The sequence below is a fragment of the Bufo bufo genome, chromosome 2 (genome assembly GCF_905171765.1).
Source record: "Bufo bufo chromosome 2, aBufBuf1.1, whole genome shotgun sequence".
NCBI lineage: Eukaryota > Metazoa > Chordata > Amphibia > Anura > Bufonidae > Bufo > Bufo bufo.
Genome location: NC_053390.1, coordinates 774335612 through 774360663, shown reverse-complemented (window position 1 = coordinate 774360663; position 25052 = coordinate 774335612). Strand labels below are relative to the sequence as shown.

General features: G+C 43.9%; 1 protein-coding gene across 1 annotated transcript in view; it reads left to right on the top strand.

Moving 5' to 3' along the window:
* Window positions 1-25052, top strand: part of OTOP1 (otopetrin 1) — an 87150-nt gene that overhangs the window by 26431 nt on the left and 35667 nt on the right. Inside the window, 2 exon segments of the mRNA XM_040419946.1 lie at window positions 1105-1241; window positions 18709-18767. Coding sequence (XP_040275880.1) covers window positions 1105-1241; window positions 18709-18767 — 196 coding nt within the window.

Genomic DNA, 25052 nt, shown 5'->3' with positions numbered 1-25052 from the left:
TTTTCCATCCGCTTAAAGTATAAAAAAAAGTATACATTAAACATATGCCTCAGACTCATGCCATACAGTGGCATCCATTCACCATAGAGTTCCATTGTAAAAAAAAACTATACATTTTTTCCTGTTTTTTTTTACCGGACTGTGCAGAATACAAGAATGTGAAAATAACTAAGTGTAGCAGCACAGCGAAAAAGCGATAAATACCGTCCCTTGATGTGGTGGTGCCAGCCGTGTTGGGAGTCAGTCCTGAACTCCCCCAGTTATAGATGCATTTGTACAAAAAAACAGCAGCACTCTCCAGCCTTGAATTTCCAAAGGTTTATTCACCAGCAAAAGTGCGACGTTCGACTCGAAACGTCGCACTTTTGCTGGTGAATAAACCTTTGGAAATTCAAGGCTGGAGAGTGCTGCGGATACAAGAACGTGGTGTGCTGCGTTTTGTATCCTTTTTTTATTTTAATCAAACGGAGGCCTAAAACGAGATGTGAACCCACCCTATAGTGGATGTGAAAAATGTGATGGGAACCCACCCTTAGCAGAATGCCAACCATAAACCTTGTAAATAGGGCCCCAATTAACAACACTGCTAGCAGAAAACTTGTTACAGGGTGCTTTCCTTCACAGTACTATAATAGCATCAAAGGTCTGGAGTCCTGCAGCAACCACAAGGGGGAGCTCACTGCATACATATTATATAGCTGTCAGTAAGTCAGTAATGGGGAGATTTATCCAAACTGGTGTAAAGTAGAACTGGCTAAGTTGCCCATAGCAACCAATCAGCTTCCACCTTTCATTTTTCAGAGCTGGTGGAATCTGATTGGTTGTTATGTTCAACTAAGCCAGTTTTCCTTTACACCAGTATAGATAAATCTCCCACTGAGTGTCTAAAAGAAAAACTCTTTGATGCCCATAGCAACCAATCACAGCACAGCTTGTATTTTCCAGAATATGAAATGAAAGCTGTGCTGTGATTGGTTACAATGGGCAGCAAATACAAGTTTTCTTTTATATAGTATGATAAATCTGTTTTATCCGTGGAATGTTTCTTTTCTCACATTTCGTATCCATATATTAAATCTGTCCGTCTCTGAATTCCGTGCCTAGGTGGCATAGGCCTGTTTGCCGGAACGACAATAGTCATGCATGCAATGAAGATAGGGTACTTTGTTGGATACGCAGAATGCAAGTCAATAATCGAAGGAGTGTACCCAGTCATCCACATCATTCACACGCTTTTCCAGGTAAGGCTATAAGAAAGCATTGAATGTGTTTTGCTCACTGTATTACAGGAAGTAAAAAAAATAAAAAAAAAGGTAAGTACTTACCTAGTTTATGGGCAGATTGACCATAGACCTTACAGGGAAGTTTCCTGGTGGGCCGATGCCCAGGGGGCCGCCTGGACCCTCCTCATGGCCGGCCAGTGGATGTTTTTGGGGATGTATTTTGTGCTGCTGGGGCAGTATTTTGTCATGGACGGTGGTATTTGGCTTTGTTGGGGTGGTATAATGTGCCACAATATGGTATTGCTGGCCCTGCCTTCCATCAGTTTGGAACCAACTACAAAACGGGGCCACTTTTAGTATTTTTTCCTGGGCCTTTTTTAAGTTCCCAGTCTGCCCCTGCCTAGTTCCTATCTGTGCTTGCCAGCAGCAGAAGGCCGGATGCTGTCACACATCGCACTGTGTAGGGGGAGCGGAGGCTGATTCCCGGGCCGGCACCCGCACCTTCTACACAGCCCAAGCTTCATGGTGAAGTGGGGAGCAGATGGCTCCCTGCTTCACCATTATAATCAGCTGACTCTGCATCTTATGGATGCAGAGACAGCTGAGAGCGGGTCATACCTCAGCCATTCCGGGATGGGGGAAAGCCACTGAAATCCGGGACTGTCCTTCCAAATGTGGGAGGGTTGGGAGCAGGCATGGGATTTATAGTCCTGATCAGGGCAGCTGGGAGATGTTCTCTTCCATTGCTTCGTGCACTGCTGATAGTTTAGCTCCTTAGTTGGGTGGTATGTGTGTGTAGTGTATTTATGTTGGTGTACCATGTATAGGGAGTATTTATGTGTATGTGTGTTGCATACAGTATATATGGTGTATGTATATGTAAACATATGCTGTGACGCCGCGTGTCCGCCGTTGAGTAGGGAACCTGTTAAAAATTTGAATCCCACCCCTGGTTGGGAGGTATGCATCATATGATCCCTCCTTCCAAAAATTCTTCTTCTCTTCCTCAGCCCTGGGCCATTGTACTCAGGAGGGCAGATTTCCAGACCCCCACACAAAGATGCTACATGTAGTCACTAATCTTCCCATATCCCATAACAATCATATTTTTTGTTGACCATGACCTTAGTATATAAATAGAAAATATCCACACGGACACAGATGAAATATCAGACTTTGGGTTGTTTAAGGTGGGCTAGGCCTGTGAATGGTGCTCCTTGGTAATTCAGATCTTTATATGTGATTATATTCACTTGAAAAACAATGACGTTGGCGAGACAATGATGGTATGGACCTTTGTGAGCTTCAATGCCTGCTCTATCTTTAGATTCTGCGCTTACTTTCTGGGAAGGGGGAGACGATTGGGATAATAGAAAAAAGATTCTGGTAATTCGAAACTTTTGAATAGAAAAGACTTGGACATATCGCAGGAAAGAGACTATAAAACGCATTACAGGGAACATTGCTAACGTCATTCACTATCTAAAAGTGAATGCCCAGATTTTATCATTTTAAAAGGGGTTGTCTCACTTCAGCAAATAGCATTTATCATGTAGAGGAAGTTAATACAAGGCACTTATGAATGTATTGTGAGTGTCCATATTGCCTCCTTCGCTGGCTGGATTCATTTTCATTCGTTTCCAGGGGTTATGACCACCCTGCAATCCTGCAGTGGTGGTCGTGCTTGCACACTATAGGAAAACGGGCTGGTCTCTCTGGTGGCTGGGACAATAGGAGTGGCTGTATCTCCTGGATACGAGCAGTGTATAATGATGGAAAAATGAATCCAGCCAGCAAAGGAGGCAACATGGACAATCACAATGCGACCCTTATTCTAATGTTTTTGGTGGATAGAATTTCAGTACATTGGGACACATTTTTGACTTAGATACACTATTTTGATCCATTTGGACACTTATTTTGCTCACAGACAAATTTTGGTGCATTGGGAGTTGGGGCACAATTTTGTCACAGAGATTTTGGTACATCAAGGCACATTTATGGCGAGGGGCACAGCTAAAGGCTCATGGCCCCTGGGGCAAAAGTTCACCTTGGGCCCCCTTTTCCCTCAGTGCATTGTGGCCAGGGGCAGGGAAGCACATTGCCTTCCTTTTACCCAAGACAAAAATTGAAATAGCACCCCCCCCCATGCCAAATTCTTGACCTGACCCCTTCCCTCCAGCCAGGGGTGTAACTTAAACATTCTGGGCCCCAGTACTAAATGTATAACAGAGCCCTCCCAGCATGCACTATATAACACTTCTTATGTGGCACAAGGGCCTCCGGGTCCCCTCAGGCTCCTGGTCCAGGTAGCGACTGCTAACTCTGCACCCCCTATAGCTACGCCCCTGTTTATGGCTCAGAGACAGGATTTTGGCCCATTAGGACAGATTTTTAGGGTATGTGGACACATTTACAGTGTAAACCAAACCAACAAATAGGTGGTATAAACAATGAGCAGCATGGTGGCTCAGTGGTTAGCACTGGTGTCTTGCAGTGGTGTCCTGGGGTTCTAGGTTTGAAATCGACCAAGGACAACATCTGCATGGAGTTTGTATGTTCTCCCTGTGTTTGTGTGGGTTTCCTCCGGGTCCTCCTGTTTCCTTCAAAGACATACTGATAGGGAACTTAGATTGTGAGCCCCATTGGGGACATCAAGTGATGATAGTATATGTACAGCGCTGCGGAATATGTCAGCGCTATGTAAGTAAAATAAATAAATAAAGACATACTAGATATATTGAGCATCAGCTGTCTACATTTATTCAGCATTAGTAAATGTGGGCCATTCACTAACATTTAATGAATGAAACTAAAATCTAATAAATGATACATCCACTTAAATGGAGTGAACAAATACATCACAGAAAGAAAGGAAGAGTTGTTGCTACTCTAGACCAGAGGTCCCCAAATTTTTGTGCATTGTGAGCCACATTCACTGTTCAGTGATGGTTGGGAGCAAGACTTAATAGAAAAAATTTATTAAATAAAAATTAAATATAAAAATTAAACATTGAGAAATAAGAAATTGCAAATATTTTTGTGTTAAATTTGGCATATACTAATATACAGCTATCACTGTTAGGCCTCTTTCACACGGACGTGTCCGGATGCGTCCCGGTGCATTGCGGAAAACCTGCCCAAGTAGGAACACAATTGCAGTCAGTTTTGACTGCAATTGCGTTTCGATGTTCAGTTTTTATTGCGCGGGTGCAATGTATTTTGCACGTGCGTGATAAAAAACCGACTGTGGTACCCAGAACCGAACTTCTTTACAGAAGTTCAGGTTTGGGTTAGTTGTAGTGTAGATTGTATAATTTTACCTTATAACATGGTTATGTCGCGCAGCCGACATCTCTTCTGTCTTCATCTGTGAGCAATAGGACCTTTGATGACGTCACTGCATTCATCACATGGTCCATCACATGATCCATCACCACTACCGTATGGCTATTTCAGTGTTTTGCGGTCTGTTTTTCACAGGTCCATTGTTCTGTTTTTTTTGTTTCCGTTGTGTTTCCGTTCCGTTTTTCCGTTCCGTTTTTCTGTATAGCATATACAGTATACAGTAATTACATCGAAAAAATTGGGCTGGGCATAACATGGGATTATAAATCATATGAATGTACCATAAGATTACCTACACATATTTAACTGTATAAATAAATAATAAAACACGTAGACACAAGTATTTTGGTGGAATAAATTAGGCTACGGCCAGCTTTATTAAAGATTAACTTAATCCAAAATTAAACTGTATCAATACAGGGAGTGCAGAATTATTAGGCAAGTTGTATTTTTGAGGATTAATTTTATTATTGAACAACAACCATGTTCTCAATGAACCCAAAAAACTCATTAATATCAAAGCTGAATATTTTTGGAAGTAGTTTTTAGTTTGTTTTTAGTTTTAGCTATTTTAGGGGGATATCTGTGTGTGCAGGTGACTATTACTGTGCAGAATTATTAGGCAACTTAACAAAAAGCAAATATATACCCATTTCAATTATTTATTTTTACCAGTGAAACCAATATAACATCTCAACATTCACAAATATACATTTCTGACATTCAAAAACAAAACAAAAACAAATCAGTGACCAATATAGCCACCTTTCTTTGCAAGGACACTCAAAAGCCTGCCATCCATGGATTCTGTCAGTGTTTTGATCTGTTCACCATCAACATTGCGTGCAGCAGCAACCACAGCCTCCCAGACACTGTTCAGAGAGGTGTACTGTTTTCCCTCCTTGTAAATCTCACATTTGATGATTGACCACAGGTTCTCAATGGGGTTCAGATCAGGTGAACAAGGAGGCCATGTCATTAGATTTTCTTCTTTTATACCCTTTCTTGCCAGCCACGCTGTGGAGTACTTGGACGCGTGTGATGGAGCATTGTCCTGCATGAAAATCATGTTTTTCTTGAAGGATGCAGACTTCTTCCTGTACCACTGCTTGAAGAAGGTGTCTTCCAGAAACTGGCAGTAGGACTGGGAGTTGAGCTTGACTCCATCCTCAACCCGAAAAGGCCCCACAAGCTCATCTTTGATGATACCAGCCCAAACCAGTACTCCACCTCCACCTTGCTGGCGTCTGAGTCGGACTGGAGCTCTCTGCCCTTTACCAATCCAGCCACGGGCCCATCCATCTGGCCCATCAAGACTCACTCTCATTTCATCAGTCCATAAAACCTTAGAAAAATCAGTCTTGAGATATTTCTTGGCCCAGTCTTGACGTTTCAGCTTGTGTGTCTTGTTCAGTGGTGGTCGTCTTTCAGCCTTTCTTACCTTGGCCATGTCTCTGAGTATTGCACACCTTGTGCTTTTGGGCACTCCAGTGATGTTGCAGCTCTGAAATATGGCCAAACTGGTGGCAAGTGGCATCTTGGCAGCTGCACGCTTGACTTTTCTCAGTTCATGGGCAGTTATTTTGCGCCTTGATTTTTCCACACGCTTCTTGCGACCCTGTTGACTATTTTGAATGAAACGCTTGATTGTTCGATGATCACGCTTCAGAAGCTTTGCAATTTTAAGAGTGCTGCATCCCTCTGCAAGATATCTCACTATTTTTGACTTTTCTGAGCCTGTCAAGTCCTTCTTTTGACCCATTTTGCCAAAGGAAAGGAAGTTGCCTAATAATTATGCACACCTGATATAGGGTGTTGATGTCATTAGACCACACCCCTTCTCATTACAGAGATGCACATCACCTAATATGCTTAATTGGTAGTAGGCTTTCGAGCCTATACAGCTTGGAGTAAGACAACATGCATAAAGAGGATGATGTGGTCAAAATACTCATTTGCCTAATAATTCTGCACTCCCTGTATATACCAATAACTTCATAAACAATAATTAGACCAGCCATGAGCTCGGCCTAAACTTCAGACTTAACTCGTCCGCTCACCATTTCAGTGAGCGACTTTACACCCACCGGACCATGCCGGCTAAACAGGTGGCGTGGGCCCCACCCCACCCATAACTATCTCAATTATAGCTTGCATGTCCAAATTGAAAATGTCTAAGCCAATCTCTGACAAATGAATCTTGTCTGAAAAATAAAGGCCGGGCAAACCACCTTCAAGGTCCACGTGCCTAAAGGAAAACCCCCATATTAATGGCATAAAACGAGCCATAATTCTATTCAAGCGTATCCTAATCTTATCCAAATATTTAAAATTAGAACAGGATAACCAAAGCAAACGCAGAATCATCTCAGAAAAAACTAAACGGGCGTCAGGGAACAATCGCCTTGCCCTTACCATAGTACGCTTCATACAAAAAGCCAACTCAATGGTACCGAATTTGCCCACATCATTGGCCCCCGCATGAATAATTATTATATCAGGATCAGGGTACAGATCACACATTTCTAATAGTACATCCATCAAACCTTCCCAACGAATACCCCTGACTCCATTCCAGTATATTCGAACAGCATCTGTAGACCAAGAGAGGTTGTGTCACGGATGGTGTTGCAGAAAGCTGGAACTTACAAATAAACATCCGACTGGCTTGATCCCAAACTAAGGAGCATGTGGGTGAGCCCTATAAAACCCCTAGAGCTCTCCCTGACTTCTATGCCCATGCAAAAATCTTTATGGTATACGATTGCATACCCTCATACCTTATACTATGTGACACCTGAAAACCCTATAATAGTGAGGGGACACGACCACCGGCTCCCTGCACTTAATACGGACGGAGTCAGGGTCACCTACAATCAAGCCAGCAAGAAACACAAATAAAAGGAAACAGACTTATCTGAGGAATCAGGAGAAGCAGCCTCCAGCAGTGAACACAATCCAGGAAGAAGTATAAACCGCAAAGTGAGGCAGTATGGGAGGGAATATAAAGGGAGACAATCAGTGCAAATAGATGACAGCTGGGAGAAGGGAAGGAGATGAAAAAGTGAAACCAAAACAAAGAACATCATACAACAGGTAGAGAAGAACGTCTGCCAGATCTTCTCACAGAGCTGGTGGTGACAGTACCCCTCCCTCTACGGGTGGACTCTGGACACTCAGAGCCCACCTTCTCAGGATGAGACCTATGGAAAGCCTTGATGAGATGAGTGGCCTTAATGTCCGCCACTGGGACCCACATCCTCTCCTCAGGACCATAACCCTCCCAATGAACGAGGTACTGGAGAGAACCGCGGATAATGCGAGAATCCACAATCCTAGAGACCTGAAATTCAAGATTACCATCAACAACAATCGGAGGAGGAGGCAAAGAGGAGGGTACAGTGGGTTGGACATAAGGTTTTAATAGGGACCTGTGAAAAACATTATGGATCTTCCAAGTCTGACGAAGATCAAGACGGAAGGCAACGGGATTGATGACGGACAAGATCTTGTAAGGCCCAATAAACCTAGGACCCAACTTCCAGGAGGGAACCTTCAGTTTGATATTCTTTGTAGACAACCACACCAGATCCCCCACATTCAGGTCCGGACCAGGCACACGTCTCTTATCCGCCACACGCTTATATCTCTCACTCATCCTCTTCAGATTACCCTGAATCTTTTGCCAAATAAATGACAAAGACGAAGAAAATCTCTCCTCATCAGGTAAACCAGAAGACCCCTCTCCAGAGAATGTCCCAAACTGCGGATGAAACCCATATGCACCAAAAAATGGTGACTTATCAGAGGACTCCTGGCGACGGTTATTTAAAGCAAACTCAGCAAGGGACAAAAAAGAACACCAATCCTCCTGATTCTCCGCCACAAAACAGCGCAGATATGTCTCCAGATTCTGATTGACGCGTTCGGACTGACCATTCGACTGCGGGTGAAAAGCAGAAGAGAACGACAACCGAACCCCCAAGCGAGAACAGAAGGCCTTCCAGAATCTGGAAACAAATTGTGTGCCCCTATCAGAAACGATGTCTGAAGGAATGCCATGCAATTTAACAATGTGATCAACAAACGCTAGCGCCAGCGTCTTAGCATTGGGTAACCCAGGAAAGGGAATGAAATGCGCCATTTTGCTAAAACGGTCCACTACTACCAGAATCACAGTCTTCCCCGAGGAACGAGGCAGGTCCGTAATGAAGTCCATGGACAGATGCGTCCAAGGACGGTAAGGAATGGGTAACGGGAGGAGAGAACCCGATGGCCGTGAATGAGGGACCTTGGCACGAGCACAGGTCTCGCAGGCTGCCAGAAAACCCTCCACCGTCTTACGAAGAGCCGGCCACCAGAATCTCCGAGCAATGAGATCCACTGTGGCTTTGCTCCCCGGGTGCCCAGCAAGGACAGTAGCGTGGTGCTCCTTAAAAACCTTGTGTCGTAAAGCGAGAGGCACAAACAACCTCCCAGGGGGACAAAGATCAGGAGCCTCTGCCTGGGCTGCCTGAACCTCTGCCTCCAAATCAGGATAAAGAGCAGAGACGACCACCCCTTAAGCCAAAATGGGACCCGGGTCTTCAAAGTTCCCCCCTCCCGGAAAACAACGTGACAGGGCATCTGCCTTTACATTTTTAACCCCAGGGCGGAACGTAACAACAAAATTAAACCTAGAAAAGAACAAAGACCATCTGGCCTGTCTCGGGTTCAGACGCTTGGCCGATTCCAAGTAGGCCAGATTCTTATGGTCTGTAAACACGGTAATAGGGTGTCTGGCTCCCTCTAACCAATGGCGCCATTCCTCAAAAGCTAATTTGATGTCCAACAACTCCCTATCTCCCACATCGTAATTTCTCTCTGCAGAGGAGAGTTTCCTTGAGAAAAAGGCACACGGTCGCCATTTGGCAGGAGAGGGACCCTGAGATAAGACCGCACCCACACCCACCTCAGAAGCGTCCACCTCAACAATAAAAGCTAGAGAGACATCAGGTTGTACCAAATTGGGAGCGGAAGCAAAACTCTCTTTAATACTAGAAAAGGCTTTAAGCGCATCTACCGACCACGAAGAAAAATCGACCCCCTTTTTAGTCATATCAGTGAGTGGCTTAACAACAGAGGAATAATTCAAAATTAACTTTCTGTAATAATTGGCAAAACCCAAAAACCACATCAGCGCCTTCTGATTCTCAGGAAGCTCCCAATCAAGCACAGCGCGGACCTTCTCAGGGTCCATGCGAAAACCAGAAGCGGAGAGAAGAAAACCAAGAAATTGAATCTCCGGAGCAGCAAACACACATTTTTCCAGTTTAACGTACAATTTATTATCCCGCAGAATCAGCAAGACCTGACGTAGGTGGTCTCGATGAGTCTTGAAATCCGGAGAAAAAATCTAAATGTCATCCAGATACACCAGTACAAATTTTCCCATTAAATGATGAAAAATGCTGTTCACAAAATGTTGGAAGATGGCCGGAGCATTCATCAAACCAAAGGGCATAACCAAATTCTCGAAATGACCCTCAGGGGTATTGAAGGCCGTCTTCCATTCGTCCCCTTCCCTGACTAGGTTGTATGCCCCTCTTAAATCCAACTTAGAAAAAACCTTAGCCCCAACAATCTGGTTAAACAGGTCCGGGATCAGAGGAAGCGGATATGGGTCACGAACCGTGATACGGTTCAGCTCCCTGAAATCCAGACAAGGTCTTAAAGAACCATCTTTTTTCTTGACAAAAAAAAAAACAGCGGCAACAGGTGACTTTGAGGGTCGGATGTGTCCCTTTCTCAGGCTCTCAGAGATATAAGTACGCATAGCGACTCTTTCAGGTTGGGAGAGATTGTATAAACGTGATTTTGGCAGTTTGGCGCCTGGGATGAGATTAATAGGGCAATCGTACTCCCGGTGAGGGGGCAACTCCTGGATACCACTCTCGGAAAACACATCTGAAAATTCAGAGAGAAAAGATGGCACAGTCTTGGTAGAAATCTCTGAAAGAGACGCCGTGAGGCAATTCTCTCTGCAAAACTCACTCCAACCATTTATTTGCCTTGCTTGCCAATCAATGGTGGGGTTATGTTTAGTGAGCCAGGGTAGCCCCAACACTAGAGGAGTAGATAATCCGCTTAAGACGAAACATGACATATCCTCAACATGAGCGTCACCCACAGTCAAACGGATATTGTGAACTATGCCCTTTAACGATCTTTGAGAAAGTGGAGCGGAATCGATAGCAAAAACAGGTATATCCTTTTCCAAAGTGCATACCTGGAAACCATGCGTTATTGCAAATTGATTATCAATGAGATTGACAGCTGCTCCACTATATACAGAAATCTCACAAACAATGTTCTTGCTGTCTAGCACCACCCTGGCAGGTAGGAGAAAACGGGAACTACAAGTAAATGGCAAACCTTCAATTTCCGCATCAACCTTGCCAATAGTAGCAAATGGAAAGTTTTTAGATGGTTTTTTTTCTTTTTGTTTTTCTTTTATTACCCTCAGAAAACTCCATGAATCTCCTAGAGAGGCAAACATTAGCCAAATGATTTATACCCCCACAACAGAAACAAACCCTCCTCTGAGAGCTGAATCCTCTACTATCAGAGGCAAGCAAACCCAGCTGCATGACCTCCTCCTCAGAGGGGATTGAGAGAGACTGAGACCCCTGCGCACTGAATGAGACAGCCCCACTGTCCTTGGACTGAATATGACAGGAAGGAGTAGTCTCCTCTCTCTCTCTAAGACGCCTGTCAATGCGAACAGCTAGAGACATGGCTGACTCTAACGATGCTGGTCTCTCATGAAAAGCAAATGCATTTTTTAATCTTTCCGAAAGACCATGGCAAAATTGACTTCGGAGTGCAGCATCATTCCAACCAGTATCAGCTGCCCATCTCCGAAATTCTGAACAATATATCTCTGTAGACTTTTTACCCTGGCATAAAAGACGCAGCTTAGATTCAGCCAGAGCAATACGATCCGAGTCATCATATATCTGTCCCAGGGCTACAAAAAATTCATCCACCGATCGGAGGGGCCGTGCCCCGACCGGCAGCGAAAAGGCCCAAGACTGAGCGTTATCTCTGAGCAGCGAGATGATGATCCCCACCCTCTGCTCCTCATCACCAGAGGAATGGGGAAGTAGGCGGAAATGGAGTTTGCAAGCCTCTCTAAAGCGAACAAAATTCTCACTACCCCCGGAGAACGTATCCGGAAGCGAGATCTTTGGCTCAGAACAAACTCCATAAACGCAAGCAGAACCGGTCACCTGAAACTGAGACACAGTTTTACGGAGATCTGCTACCTCCAGTGAAAGACCTTGCATACGGTCAATCAAGGCTGAAACCGGATCCATGCTTAAGACGGTTATGGCGGTTTATAATGTCACGGATGGTGTTGCAGAAAGCTGGAACTTACAAATAAACATCCGACTGGCTTGATCCCAAACTAAGGAGCATGTGGGTGACCGCTATAAAACCCCTAGAGCTCTCCCTGACTGCTATGCCCATGCAAAAATCTTTATGGTGACGATTGCATGCCCTCGTACCTTATACTATGTGACACCTGAAAACCCTATAATAGTGAGGGGACACGACCACCGGCTCCCTGCACTTAATACGGACGGAGTCAGGGTCACCTACAATCAAGCCAGCAAGAAACACAAATAAAGGAAACAGACTTATCTGAGGAATCAGAAGAAGCAGCCTCCAGCAGTGAACACAAACCAGGAAGAAGTATAAACCGCAAAGTGAGGCAGTATGGGAGGGAATATAAAGGGAGACAATCAGTGCAAATAGATGACAGCTGGGAGAAGGAAAGGAGATGAGAAAGTGAAACCAAAACAAAGAACATCATACAACAGGTAGTCTGCCAAATCTTCTCACAGAGCTGGCGGTGACAGGTTGTCACCGTACGATCTTTCTAAAGCTCTGCGATGGGCCCAATATATGAAAGAATGGACGATAATCCATACGGTGAGACCTGTGAAAACTATAACATAAACAATCATATCACAGAAATATCAGGATGAACATACAGTTTAAAACGATTAGACGACCATCTTCCAATCCGTTTAATCACCGACGCACTCAAACCCGACCGAGCCGCCGCAGTGGCGGCTCCAATCTGGAAAGAATGCGACGTAATCCGGACACCATCCAAACCCAACTCCTTCAAACATTTTCTTAGCACGGACCTAAATTGATATTGCGTTAAAGGAGAAGCATTTGCATGCACAAAGAAAGCATTACCACCCCCTGGTCTGCGAAGCCAATACTGAGATATCATACTCACCGGACAAATACCACTCAACCAAACTCTATTCACTCGAATCCAGGTACCCTTACCTGACTGATCCATCTTTGACGTTAGAAGGAAGAACAAAACATAATTACCACATCTTAAAAGGACTCTAGTCGCACGTTTGGGCATTGCACATACATCTTACACAACAATGACAGTTCCAATAAGTGGCCCACATTCTGCTTCACATGAAATTACAGGGATTGGCAGGGATTGTTTTTTTGAAAAATAATGGTGATTAGGTATCTTCCATTGAGGGTGAGCACATGCCATCAGTTGCCTAAAGACTGCGGAATCCACTAAGTGGTACTCCAGAGACTTGGCCAGGTGGGAGTTTAGTTAGCACAGAAGCGGATTACTAGGTGTATATTGTTGTTTACTGGACGTACATTTCACTATGGATGACTGATTATGGGGCGGAAGAGGAGTCTGAGCAGGAGAACCAGTAGCTTATGATATTGACTGTGTGGATGATGATAATATGGCCCAGCTATTAGATTGATGACAGGGAGGAGGACGGTCTCACTCACATAGATAACCAATCCTATTTTCCCACATGCACCTGTGATGCAAATTCATGGGTTGAAGGAGAGCTGTAATTCCTACATTTGTGCCTAAATGGCCGCATCTTATTCTCTGCCTACATAGCTTGCACACCGTGATGGTTTATTCAGATGGTAATTTTGTGAAAATTTCCTACACTGAAAATGCCTGGACAGACTTGCCATCACCTGAGCTTGCCGTAGGTCTGACAGCAGTGTCACCCCAAAAACAGCAGTGTCGTCACCTGCTCCTAAACTGAACACAGTAGGAGCAGGTCTGCCTGTGGCAGATTTTTTTTATGTTTTGGTCACACGTTGGCTCTTTATCCTCCTCTGATGTGATCACTCCCTCATCACCCTGATCCGGTTTTCAGGTCCTGTCCAACATACAATTATCATTCCCACCACAGGTCCTGAGATGCTTTCCCTCACTCTTAATTCCAACCTCTGTATGTGCCTTGTGTCACTTGCACCATGGTTACAAGTGCCACTACTACCACCACCAGAACAGTGATACATTTTAGTCACCATGTCCTCCTCCTCTTCCACCTTCTCCTCATGGCAGTCCAAGTGCTGACGGTTTTCATACAATCCAACAACAGGAACATTATCTGGAATATCTTCATTAGCACTCAGGGTGTTGTCTTTTAAAGGAAAAGAAGGCACCCCACTAGGAAGGGGTGAGTGAAGACAGAAATGGTGGAAAATAAATGTTTCTATGGGACCTCAGATTAACTGTTATGGAGGAGGAATAAGAGGAATGTGCTGAAGATTTACTCAACGGGGTCTGACTCCGAGGCATCAGCCACATCATCTTGCTGTAACTGAGATGATGAGTAAGTGCAGTGGCTGGGTTAGGTGTCACCAACTGCTGCTGCTCATCTAAGGGCTGGTAAGGCATGGTGAACCCCAATGGGAAATAAGTCCAGAGAGTCAGGGTCTGCAGTTAGCCAATATGCTTATTTACTGGAGGAACTCCAGTACAAATCAATAAAGACAAGGCACTGAACTAGCTTCTATAGTCTCCTCCCTGGCAGAAGGTTTCATGCTGAGGAAAGGCCTGAGCTAGCTGCCACCTTTCTCAGAAGGATGGTACCCTGGCTAAATCCTGGTGGCCCAGGGTCTATTGCTCTAAAGTCCAGTTGAAGCCCTGGGCAATGGGCTGGTAACCTGGGGTCTGGGGCTTAGCATCCCCATCTCAGCGTCTTCATCTGGTCACTCATTCAGTTTGTCAGAGTCTCTCCTACTAAGCACTGGTCCCTATCTGCAGACCAGTAGGGGCTCTGACTGCTCCGCTTATATACAGTTTCTATCTGAACTAGAACCTTCTAATGAGAGGGATTGAGGTAGAGAAGCACATCCTAAACATAAACAACTTCTATCATAGACTTGTAGAAAGTTTCAATGGAAGTCTTTAGACATAAACAACAGAGCGAAACCAGACAGTCAAAAGGTCAGTGTGTATGTTTTTCCCTCCAAATATTTGCATAGTTAGAAAGTCACACAGTTTCTCAGTACTAGCCATCTGTGAATTAACCCTTTCCACAGTGCAGTGCAGCTATAGTGTAATAACAGTGTAAAAGAACAGGATATATCACAATAAAAATATACAGTGTCTTGCAAAAGTATTCACCCCATTGACCTTTTTTCGTGTTTTGGTGCCTCACAACCTGGAATTAACATGGATTGTTTGAGGATTTGTATCATTTAATTTACAGAACATGCCCACAACTTCGAAGATGTTTTTTTAAATCTATTGTGAAGCAAACAAATAGGACAAAATAACAGAAAAAGTCAATGTGCATAACTATTCACCCCCCTAAAGTTAATACTTTGTAGAGACAACTTTTGCGGCAATCACAGCTCCAAGTCGCTTTGGATAAGTCTCTTTGAGCTTGCCACATCTTATCACTGGGATTTTTGAGATCTGGGCTTTGACTAGGGCATTCCAACACATTTACATGTTCTCCCTTAAACCACTCAAGTGTTGCTTTAGCAGTGTGTTTGGGGTCATTGTCCTGCTAGAAGGTGAACCTCCGTCCTAGCCTCAAATCACGCACAGAGTGGTACAGGTTTTGCTCTAGAATATCCCTGTATTTAGCACCATCCATCTTTCCCTCAACTCTGACAAGTTTCCCAGTCACATGCCCACAGCATGATGCTGCCACCACCATGTTTCACTGTGGGGATGGTGTTCTCTGGGTGATGTGATGTGTTGGGTTTGCGCCAGACATAGAGTTTTAAATTTTAGTCTCATCAGACCAGAGCACCTTCCTCCATACATTTCGGGAGTCTCCCACATGCCATTTTGCAAACTCACAACGTGCCTTTTTGTTTTTTGCTGAAAGTAATGGCTTTCTTTTGGCCACTCTGCCATAAAGCTCAACTCTATAGAGCGTACGGCTTATTGTCGTCCTATGTACAGATACTTCTGTCTCTGTTGTGGAACTCTGCAGCTCCTCCAGGGTTACCTTAGGTCTCTGTGCTGCCTCTCGGATTAATGCCCTCCTTGCCCGGTCCATGAGTTTTGGTGGGTGGCCTTCTCTTGGCAGGTTTGCTGTTGTGCCAGGTTCTTTCCATTTGGTTATGATAGATTTGATGGTGCTCCTGGGGATCATCAAAGATTTGGATATTTTTTTATAACCTAACTCTGACTTATACTTCCCAACAACATTGTCCCTTTTATAACCTAAGGCTACTTTCACACTTGCGTTTGGGGCTCCGCTTGTAAGTTCCGTTTGAAGGCTCTCACAAGCGGCCCCGAACGGATCCGTCCAGCCCTAATGCATTCTGAGTGGATGCGGATCCGCTCAGAATGCATCAGTTTGGCACCGTTTGTCCTCCGCTCCGCTCAGCAGGCGGACCCCTGAACGCAGCTTGCAGCGTTCGGGTGTCCGCCTGGCCGTGCGGAGGCAAACGGATCCGTCCAGACTTACAATGGGGACGGATCCGTTTGAAGTTGACACAATATGGCTCAATTTTCAAACGGATCCGTCTCCATTGACTTTCAATGTAAAGTCAAAACGGATCCGTTTGCATTATCATGAACAAAAAAAAAAAAATATATATATATTTTTTTTGTTCATGGTAATGCAAACGGATTCGTTCTGAACGGATCTAAGCGTTTGCATTATAGGTGCGGATACCAGACGGATCCGCACCTAACGCAGGTGTGAAAGTAGCCTAACTCTGACTTATACTTCCCAACAACATTGTCCCTTACTTGTTTGGAGAGTTCATTGGTCTTCATGGCAGTGTTTGGTTAGTGATGCCTCTTGCTCAGGTGTTGCAGCCTCTGGGGCCTTTCAAAAAAGGTGTGTATATGTAATGACAGATCATGTGACACTTAGATTGCACACAGGTAGACATCATTTCACTAATTATGTGACTTGTGAAGGTAATTGGTTGCACCAGAGATTTTTATGGGCTTCCTAACAATACGCACATGCCAATTTTCTGTTTTCTATTTCTAAACAATAGTTTTATTTATGTATTTTTCTCATTTCACTTCACCAACTTAGACTATTGTGTTCTGATCCATCACATAAAATTCAGATTAACAAAACATTGAACTTAAGGCAACAAAATGTAACGTAATGTAACAAAATATGGAAAAAAGTCCCCAGAACAGCATACAGTAAATCACAGTACAAACTTTCAAACTGCAATAAAGTAGGGGGTTGATAGTACAATAGTGTTGAGCGCGAATATTTAAATTGCAAATTTTTATCGCGAATATCGACACTTCGAGAATTCGCAAAGATCTAGAATATAGTGCTGTATCTTCGTAATCTTAATATTCTAGATTTTTTTTATCATTAAATCAACCTATGATCTTTTTTCACTTATTGTATATAACTTCTCTTTATCCTTATTATGCTATTTATCATCTATACTTTTTTTTTACTTATCATTAATAAACTTTTATTATAAGTATTTTCCTACCTATCATTAATAAAAAAAAATTATAGATGCTATATTATTTTAAAATAAATCATTACCATACAATAGGCAACATATAACAGACAATCACAAAGGCTGTATGCCAAAAGCCGGGTATGTGCAAGCCAACAATCTATCCATAAAACTGAAAATTGCATAAACATGGTCATATGGGAAAGAAATGCAAATAGTGTTTCAGCTGAAAAACAAGGCAGATTCTGCTAATTTGTATGTCTTTCCCATATGACCATGTTTATGCAAATGAGTTTACATGACAAAACAGTATAGAAAGGTTATTAAATATAAATGTTAGGACAATTAGACTGAACATTTTTATGCAGCTCTCCTAAGCAGTAAGAGAAGACTTAGCTGGCAAAAAAAATTAAAAATTTTGTCACCCTAATGATAATGATCTAGGGGCACAGGTCCCCCAAACCATCCAACTCAAATCAAGCAACTTTGAGGCTTACTGGCTGTCAGTAAGATGAGAGTTGGTCTTGAATGTCTTATTGCACACAAGGCTGCCCTTATAAAGTATGCTGACTCTACCTGTCTCATAGATAGGTTGTTGGCTTGCACATACCTGGCTTTTGGTATATAGCCTTTGTGTGATTGATTGTTTGTTATAGTTAATAAAATTGCACGCGCAATATGTGAGTATTACGTTGCCGATATTTGCAATCGTGAATTTTCGGTGAATATTCAGCAAAAAATTTGTGAAATATCGAGAATTCGAATATATATTGCCTATGCCGCTCATCACTATAGTACAAACAAGGGCAAATTTATAGTAGCAATAAGGGCAAAGGTCTATAGTCCAAAATACCCTTTTCTCCAGGACACTACATAACGAATCCAGTCTAGTTAATATAAAAATAGAAAGAATTTCTCAAAAAACTACACATACGATGGCACGCAGCATGATCAACCCTACAATCAACTATGTCTGGTTTACTAGGGTTGATCATGCTGACAGATGCTCTTTAACGTAAAGATGACACGTGTTTTTTAACTACCTTTTTTTAACATTTAATTACCATAAGGATAAAAAGGTAATTGAAAAACTGGAGTCATTTCCATCTCTGACATACATCTTTTGTCATTGCAGCACACTACAGGTGTGTAGGTGCATGTGTGAATATACCCTGATAATTGTGAGATAAGGTATCAGTATATTCCATACAAGTGAAATCTTGTGAACAGCTGAGACATTACAGAGCTCCTGTCTTATTATGTGTTTAAATGCAAGTTTATTTTTCAAGTAAAGGTTATTGGAAATTAAAGAGAAATAAAGATTTACAATTCTTTTTTTATGATTAAAACAATTGTATGTATTTACGTCCTACAGGTATATTTTCTTTGGCGGCATTCAAAAGACATTATCAAGTCCTTTAAAACACTTGAAAGGTAAGAATATTTAGTTTCATATTAATCTTTCTCTTGGAAATATTTTCTCTTAGGCTGTGTTCACACTTCAGTTATTTGATCATTTATTTCCATCAGTTAGGGCTAATGCACACGGCTGTTGCTTTGCCGTTCCGCTCATTAGGGACCGCAATTTGTGCTCCCCAATGCACGGGCAACATCCGTGTTGATTCCGCAGACGGAACCAGACCCATTCAACTTGAATGGGTCCGTGATACATCCGCACCGCAAAAAAGTAGTGCATGCACTACTTTTTTGTTGTGCGAAGGCTTTGAGAGAAACCACATGGAAGCACTCTGTAGTTCTTCTGTGGGGGTTCCATGCCTCCGTTCCGCACTGGACCTTCCGGATTGTGGACCCATTCAAGTTAATAGGCTCGTGCTCGTATATTGTGGACCCGCTGTTTGCGGGCCGAAATACGGGCCTGGCCGGCACATGGTCGTGTGCATCAGCCCTAAGGCCTCTTTCACACGGGCGTTGCGGAAAAATGTGCGGGTGCGTTGCGGGAACACCCGCGATTTTTCCGCGCGAGTGCAAAACATTGTAATGCGTTTTGCACTCGCGTGAGAAAAATCGCGCGTGTTTGGTACCCAAACCCGAACTTCTTCACAGAAGTTCGGGCTTGGGATCGGTGTTCTGTAAATAGTATTATTTTCCCTTATAACATGGTTATAAGGGAAAATAATAGCATTCTGAATACAGAATGCATAGTAAAACAGCGCTGGAGGGGTTAAAAAAAAAAAAAAAATCATTTAACTCACCTTAATCCACTTGCTCGCGATGCCCGGCATCTCCGTCTGTCTCTTTTACTGTATAGGACCTGTGGTGAGCATTAACTATAGTTTAAGGACCTGGGATGACGTCACTCTGGTCATAGCATGGTACGTCACATGATCTTTTACCATGGTGAATCACCATGGTAAAAGATCATGTGACGTACTATGTGATGACCGGAGTGACGTCATCCCAGGTCCTTAAACTATAGTTAATGCTCACCACAGGTCCTATACAGTAAAAGAGTCAGACGGAGATGCCGGGCATCGCGAGCAAGTGGATTAAGGTGAGTTAAATGATTTTTTCTTTTTTTTAACCCCTCCAGCCCTGTTTTACTGTATTCAGAATGCTATTATTTTCCCTTATAACCATGTTATAAGGGAAAATAATAAGGTTCGGGTCTCCATCCCGATCGTCTCCTAGCAACCGTGCGTGAAAATCGCTCCGCATCCGCACTTGCTTGCGGATGCTTGCGATTTTCACGCAACCCCATTCATTTCTATGGGGCCTGCGTTACGTGAAAAACGCACAAAGAGGAGCATGCTGCGATTTTCACGCAACGCAAAAGTGATGCGTGAAAATCACCGCTCGTGTGCACAGCCCCATAGAAATGAATGGGTCCGTATTCAGTGCGGGTGCAATGCGTTCACCTCCCGCATCGCATCCGCGCGGAATACTCGCTCGTGTGAAAGGGGCCTTATTGTGAGCCAAAACTAGGTGCGGGTCAAAAACGCAGAACAGGTGCAGATCTTTCCATTATACCTTAACTCTGAGTAGGCTTCACTACTGGTTTTGGCTCACAAAAAAATTATACAAATAACTGCTCAAATAACTGAAGTGTGAACTCAGCTGTATCTGTTATTATTTTCTTTTTTAGACTATATTGAGTAGATGATTATGGGGTCAGCCATATTGTCTGAGATGTTACTTTGATCTGTGCAGTTTAGAAATTTGCTTTACAGTAGCCACACGGACAGGAGAAACCTCACTCAGAAAGCACTTAATTGACTTCTATGGGAGATTGCGTGGACATGCTCTGTGATCTGTGCAGGAGTCACTGTGCAGAGGAAGGGGTGAGGAGGTGAGTTGTGTCATCCAAAGTCGATTGTGCGATTCTGTGCTGTCTACAGCTTTGGCCTAGGGCTTGGAAGAAAGACATCAGAACATCACAAGGTTACTTCAGATTTTTCTTACCATAAGACATCATTGTAGTTGGATTGCATGAGTAGGTTATTGGTTATTTTTCAGGCCCTCCAACCCCCTCTAATTTCACCACAGTTTCACCTTCCCCCAAAGAAACACACACAGCCACTCAGGGATCTCAAGTCTCCCGGAGGTTCAGGGAGTCTCCCGCTATTAGATAGCGGCTCCCTGACACCCGCATGAGAATATATATCCCGGAAAGGTTTACTGATAGCAGAGCAGAGAGATAAGAGAAGTGACAGGACACAGAGTTTAGGCTACTTTCACACCTGCGTTCGGTGCGGATCCGTCTGGTATCTGCACAGACGGATCCGCACCTATAATGCAAACGCTTAGATCAAAAAAAAAAAAAAAAAATAAATAAATAAAAATGTAAAATTTTTTTTTTTGTTCATGATAATGCAAACGGATCCGTTTTGACTTTACATTGAAAGTCAATGGGGGACGGATCCGTTTGAAAATTGAGCCATATTGTGTCATCTTCAAACGGATCCGTCCCCATTGACTTACATTATAAGTCTGGACGGATCCGTTTGCCTCCGCACGGCCAGGCGGGCACCCGAACGCTGCAAGCTGCGTTCAAGTGTCCGCCTGCTGAGCGGAGCGGAGGAGAAACGGTGCCAAACTGATGCATTCTGAGCGGATCCGCATCCACTCAGAATGCATTAGGGCTGGACGGATCCGTTCGGGGCCGCTTGTGAGAGCCTTCAAACGGAACTCACAAGCGGAGCCCCGAACGCTAGTGTGAAAGTAGCCTTAGATTACAGGTTGAATTAACCCTTTAGGGTCAAATTGGCTTCTCAAGGAGATATATATGTTAAAGGCATCCCTCCTTCTGTCTCATTCAGTAGCTCTAGAACTATTTTCCTACAGTGGGGTAGATAATTACACACATGGTTTTAAAGAATAAACTTCCTGACTCAGACCAAGAGCCGACTCAGCGACTCAGCGAGTGAATCCAAGCATCCGCGCATGCGCATTGCGCAACCTAAGCTTCTGTTCACTTGCTTCTTGTCGGCTCAGCGAATGAACCGATTCATGTGAATGATCCGAACTTCCCATCTCTAGTTTACTCACTGTAAACCTTTCCGGCAACCTGTAGCAGCGTCCCCTTCTCAAAGCGGGATCTCAAAGAGGGAGGGAGGGGAGGGAGGGGAGGGAGGGAGAGGCGGCACTGAGGAGTAGAAGGCGGCGCTGGGCACGAACGGCGATGCGTGCGGCCGGGCACCATGCATCCACAGACCTCCCCTGCTTGGGCACTTTAATTCAATGATTGACAGGTTAGTAAAACCTGTTTTTCCGCAGAATAAAGCCACAAATGGCTTTTATAAGGCCACCTTAGAAATCAGAATGCTACCCTGGACATGAGCAGATGTTTAGCCCACAGGGCTTACAGGGAGTGCAGAATTATTAGGCAAATGAGTATTTTGACCACATCATCCTCTTTATGCATGTTGTCTTACTCCAAGCTGTATAGGCTCGAAAGCCTACTACCAATTAAGCATATTAGGTGATGTGCATCTCTGTAATGAGAAGGGGTGTGGTCTAATGACATCAACACCCTATATCAGGTGTGCATAATTATTAGGCAACTTCCTTTCCTTTGGCAAAATGGGTCAAAAGAAGGACTTGACAGGCTCAGAAAAGTCAAAAATAGTGAGATATCTTGCGGAGGGATGCAGCACTCTTAAAATTGCAAAGCTTCTGAAGCGTGATCATCGAACAATCAAGCGTTTCATTCAAAATAGTCAACAGGGTCGCAAGAAGCGTGTGAAAAAACCAAGGCGCAAAATAACTGCCCATGAACTGAGAAAAGTCAAGCGTGCAGCTGCCAAGATGCCACTTGCCACCAGTTTGGCCATATTTCAGAGCTGCAACATCACTGGAGTGCCCAAAAGCACAAGTTGTGCAATACTCAGAGACATGGCCAAGGTAAGAAAGGCTGAAAGACGACCACCACTGAACAAGACACACAAGCTGAAACGTCAAGACTGGGCCAAGAAATATCTCAAGACTGATTTTTCTATGGTTTTATGGACTGATGAAATGAGAGTGAGTCTTGATGGCCAAGATGGATGGGCCCGTGGCTGGATTGGTAAAGGGCAGAGAGCTCCAGTCCGACTCAGACGCCAGCAAGGTGGAGGTGGAGTACTGGTTTGGGCTGGTATCATCAAAGATGAGCTTGTGGGGCCTTTTCGGGTTGAGGATGGAGTCAAGCTCAACTCCCAGTCCTACTGCCAGTTTCTGGAAGACACCTTCTTCAAGCAGTGGTACAGGAAGAAGTCTGCATCCTTCAAGAAAAACATGATTTTCATGCAAGACAATGCTCCATCACACGCGTCCAAGTACTCCACAGCGTGGCTGGCAAGAAAGGGTATAAAAGAAGAAAATCTAATGACATGGCCTCCTTGTTCACCTGATCTGAACCCTATTGAGAACCTGTGGTCCATCATCAAATGTGAGATTTACAAGGAGGGAAAACAGTACACCTCTCTGAACAGTGTCTGGGAGGCTGTGGTTGCTGCTGCACGCAATGTTGATGGTGAACAGATCAAAACACTGACAGAATCCATGGATGGCAGGCTTTTGAGTGTCCTTGCAAAGAAAGGTGGCTATATTGGTCACTGATTTGTTTTTGTTTTGTTTTTGAATGTCAGAAATGTATATTTGTGAATGTTGAGATGTTATATTGGTTTCACTGGTAAAAATAAATAATTGAAATGAGTATATATTTGTTTTTTGTTAAGTTGCCTAATAATTCTGCACAGTAATAGTCACCTGCACACACAGATATCCCCCTAAAATAGCTAAAACTAAAAACAAACTAAAAACTACTTCCCAAAATATTCAGCTTTGATATTAATGAGTTTTTTGGGTTCATTGAGAACATGGTTGTTGTTCAATAATAAAATTAATCCTCAAAAATACAACTTGCCTAATAATTCTGCACTCCCTGTATAGGTGGTGACAGAATCCCTTTAATCATATACATAAATAGGATAATTTGTGGCAGGGTAATGAGCCCCGTCCTCCACACCATAGAGCAAAGTGTGCAGATACTGCATATGTCTGGAAAATGTAATAAAAAGTTTGTGGAAAAAAAAAAAAAAAAATTTCCATGAAATGAGAAGTGCACCTCCCTGAAATGAGGTTTTGCAGGTTGGGATGTCTGGCCACTGTTCGAATTAAATCGGTCACAGCAGCCGTTTTATTAATAAATTAAAATATATAACATAAATAACATTAATATTAACATTAAACCTGACGAGGGAGGTCGTAGAAGCCCCAAAATTTAACCTCCATAAACAACCACCATGGCAATTCCATCTTGCCTCCAGCCGTGTAACAGTTCGGAGACACCAACTGATAGACGCCTCTCCGAATCAACCAGGTGCTCCAACTATGAGAGTCCAGCCCCCATTGAGGCCCTCCCATTCACCCATACCATCCTGTACCACCAGCTTCTAGGACCTCCCACCGCCAACAACGCGCAGCTTGACCTTACTACCTTCAAGCTTGCGCGTTCCTCCACAACCTCAATGCCCTCTCAATACCCCCTTGCAAACCCAGTGACCATAAAGCGATGCGGACCGCATTAAGGTGTACCCTATCCGTTCTCCAAAACCCACCACTGCCAGCCTCCAACTCGGGATGCCTCACTGCCACCACACCGTTTCTCGCACAGAACCGCCCTATCGCCCTATTCAACTTAATCCTGGCCTTATTTAACCTCTCCACTGATTTCGCCTCCCGCCATGACTTTCTCAGCACAATATCTGACCACACCGTTATCAGGGCCGGGAAAAGGGACCACACACGCAGAAGATCAAATTTAATGTCTCTGATCAGTTCTCTACAGGGCCCAAATCATTGCCCCAACATGTAACACTAGGATGTTGGGAGCCCGCTCCAAACGCGCATAACGATGCACTTCCTGCAACACAGAACCCCACAACATACCTCTATGCCCGAGCCACCTGATTACTGAGACATCCCGCTCAAACCCCAATTGGCGCCCGTTCGGCCGCACATCAGCTCTCAGTGCCCCCCAAAACACAAATGACTGACCTAAAATCCAAACTAGCACTGCAGCGTTCCCTGAAACGCAAAATACAAACAGCACATATTAATCACAAAACCCCGAACCCTCACATAACTCCCAACCTCACATACGACCTAAAATGGGACGATTCCCACCTACCAATCCTCTTGATCACCTCGTCACTCATGCCTAATCTAGCCGCCTCCGTGGCCGCCCCAATCCGAAAGGAATGACCTGTAAAATCCCAA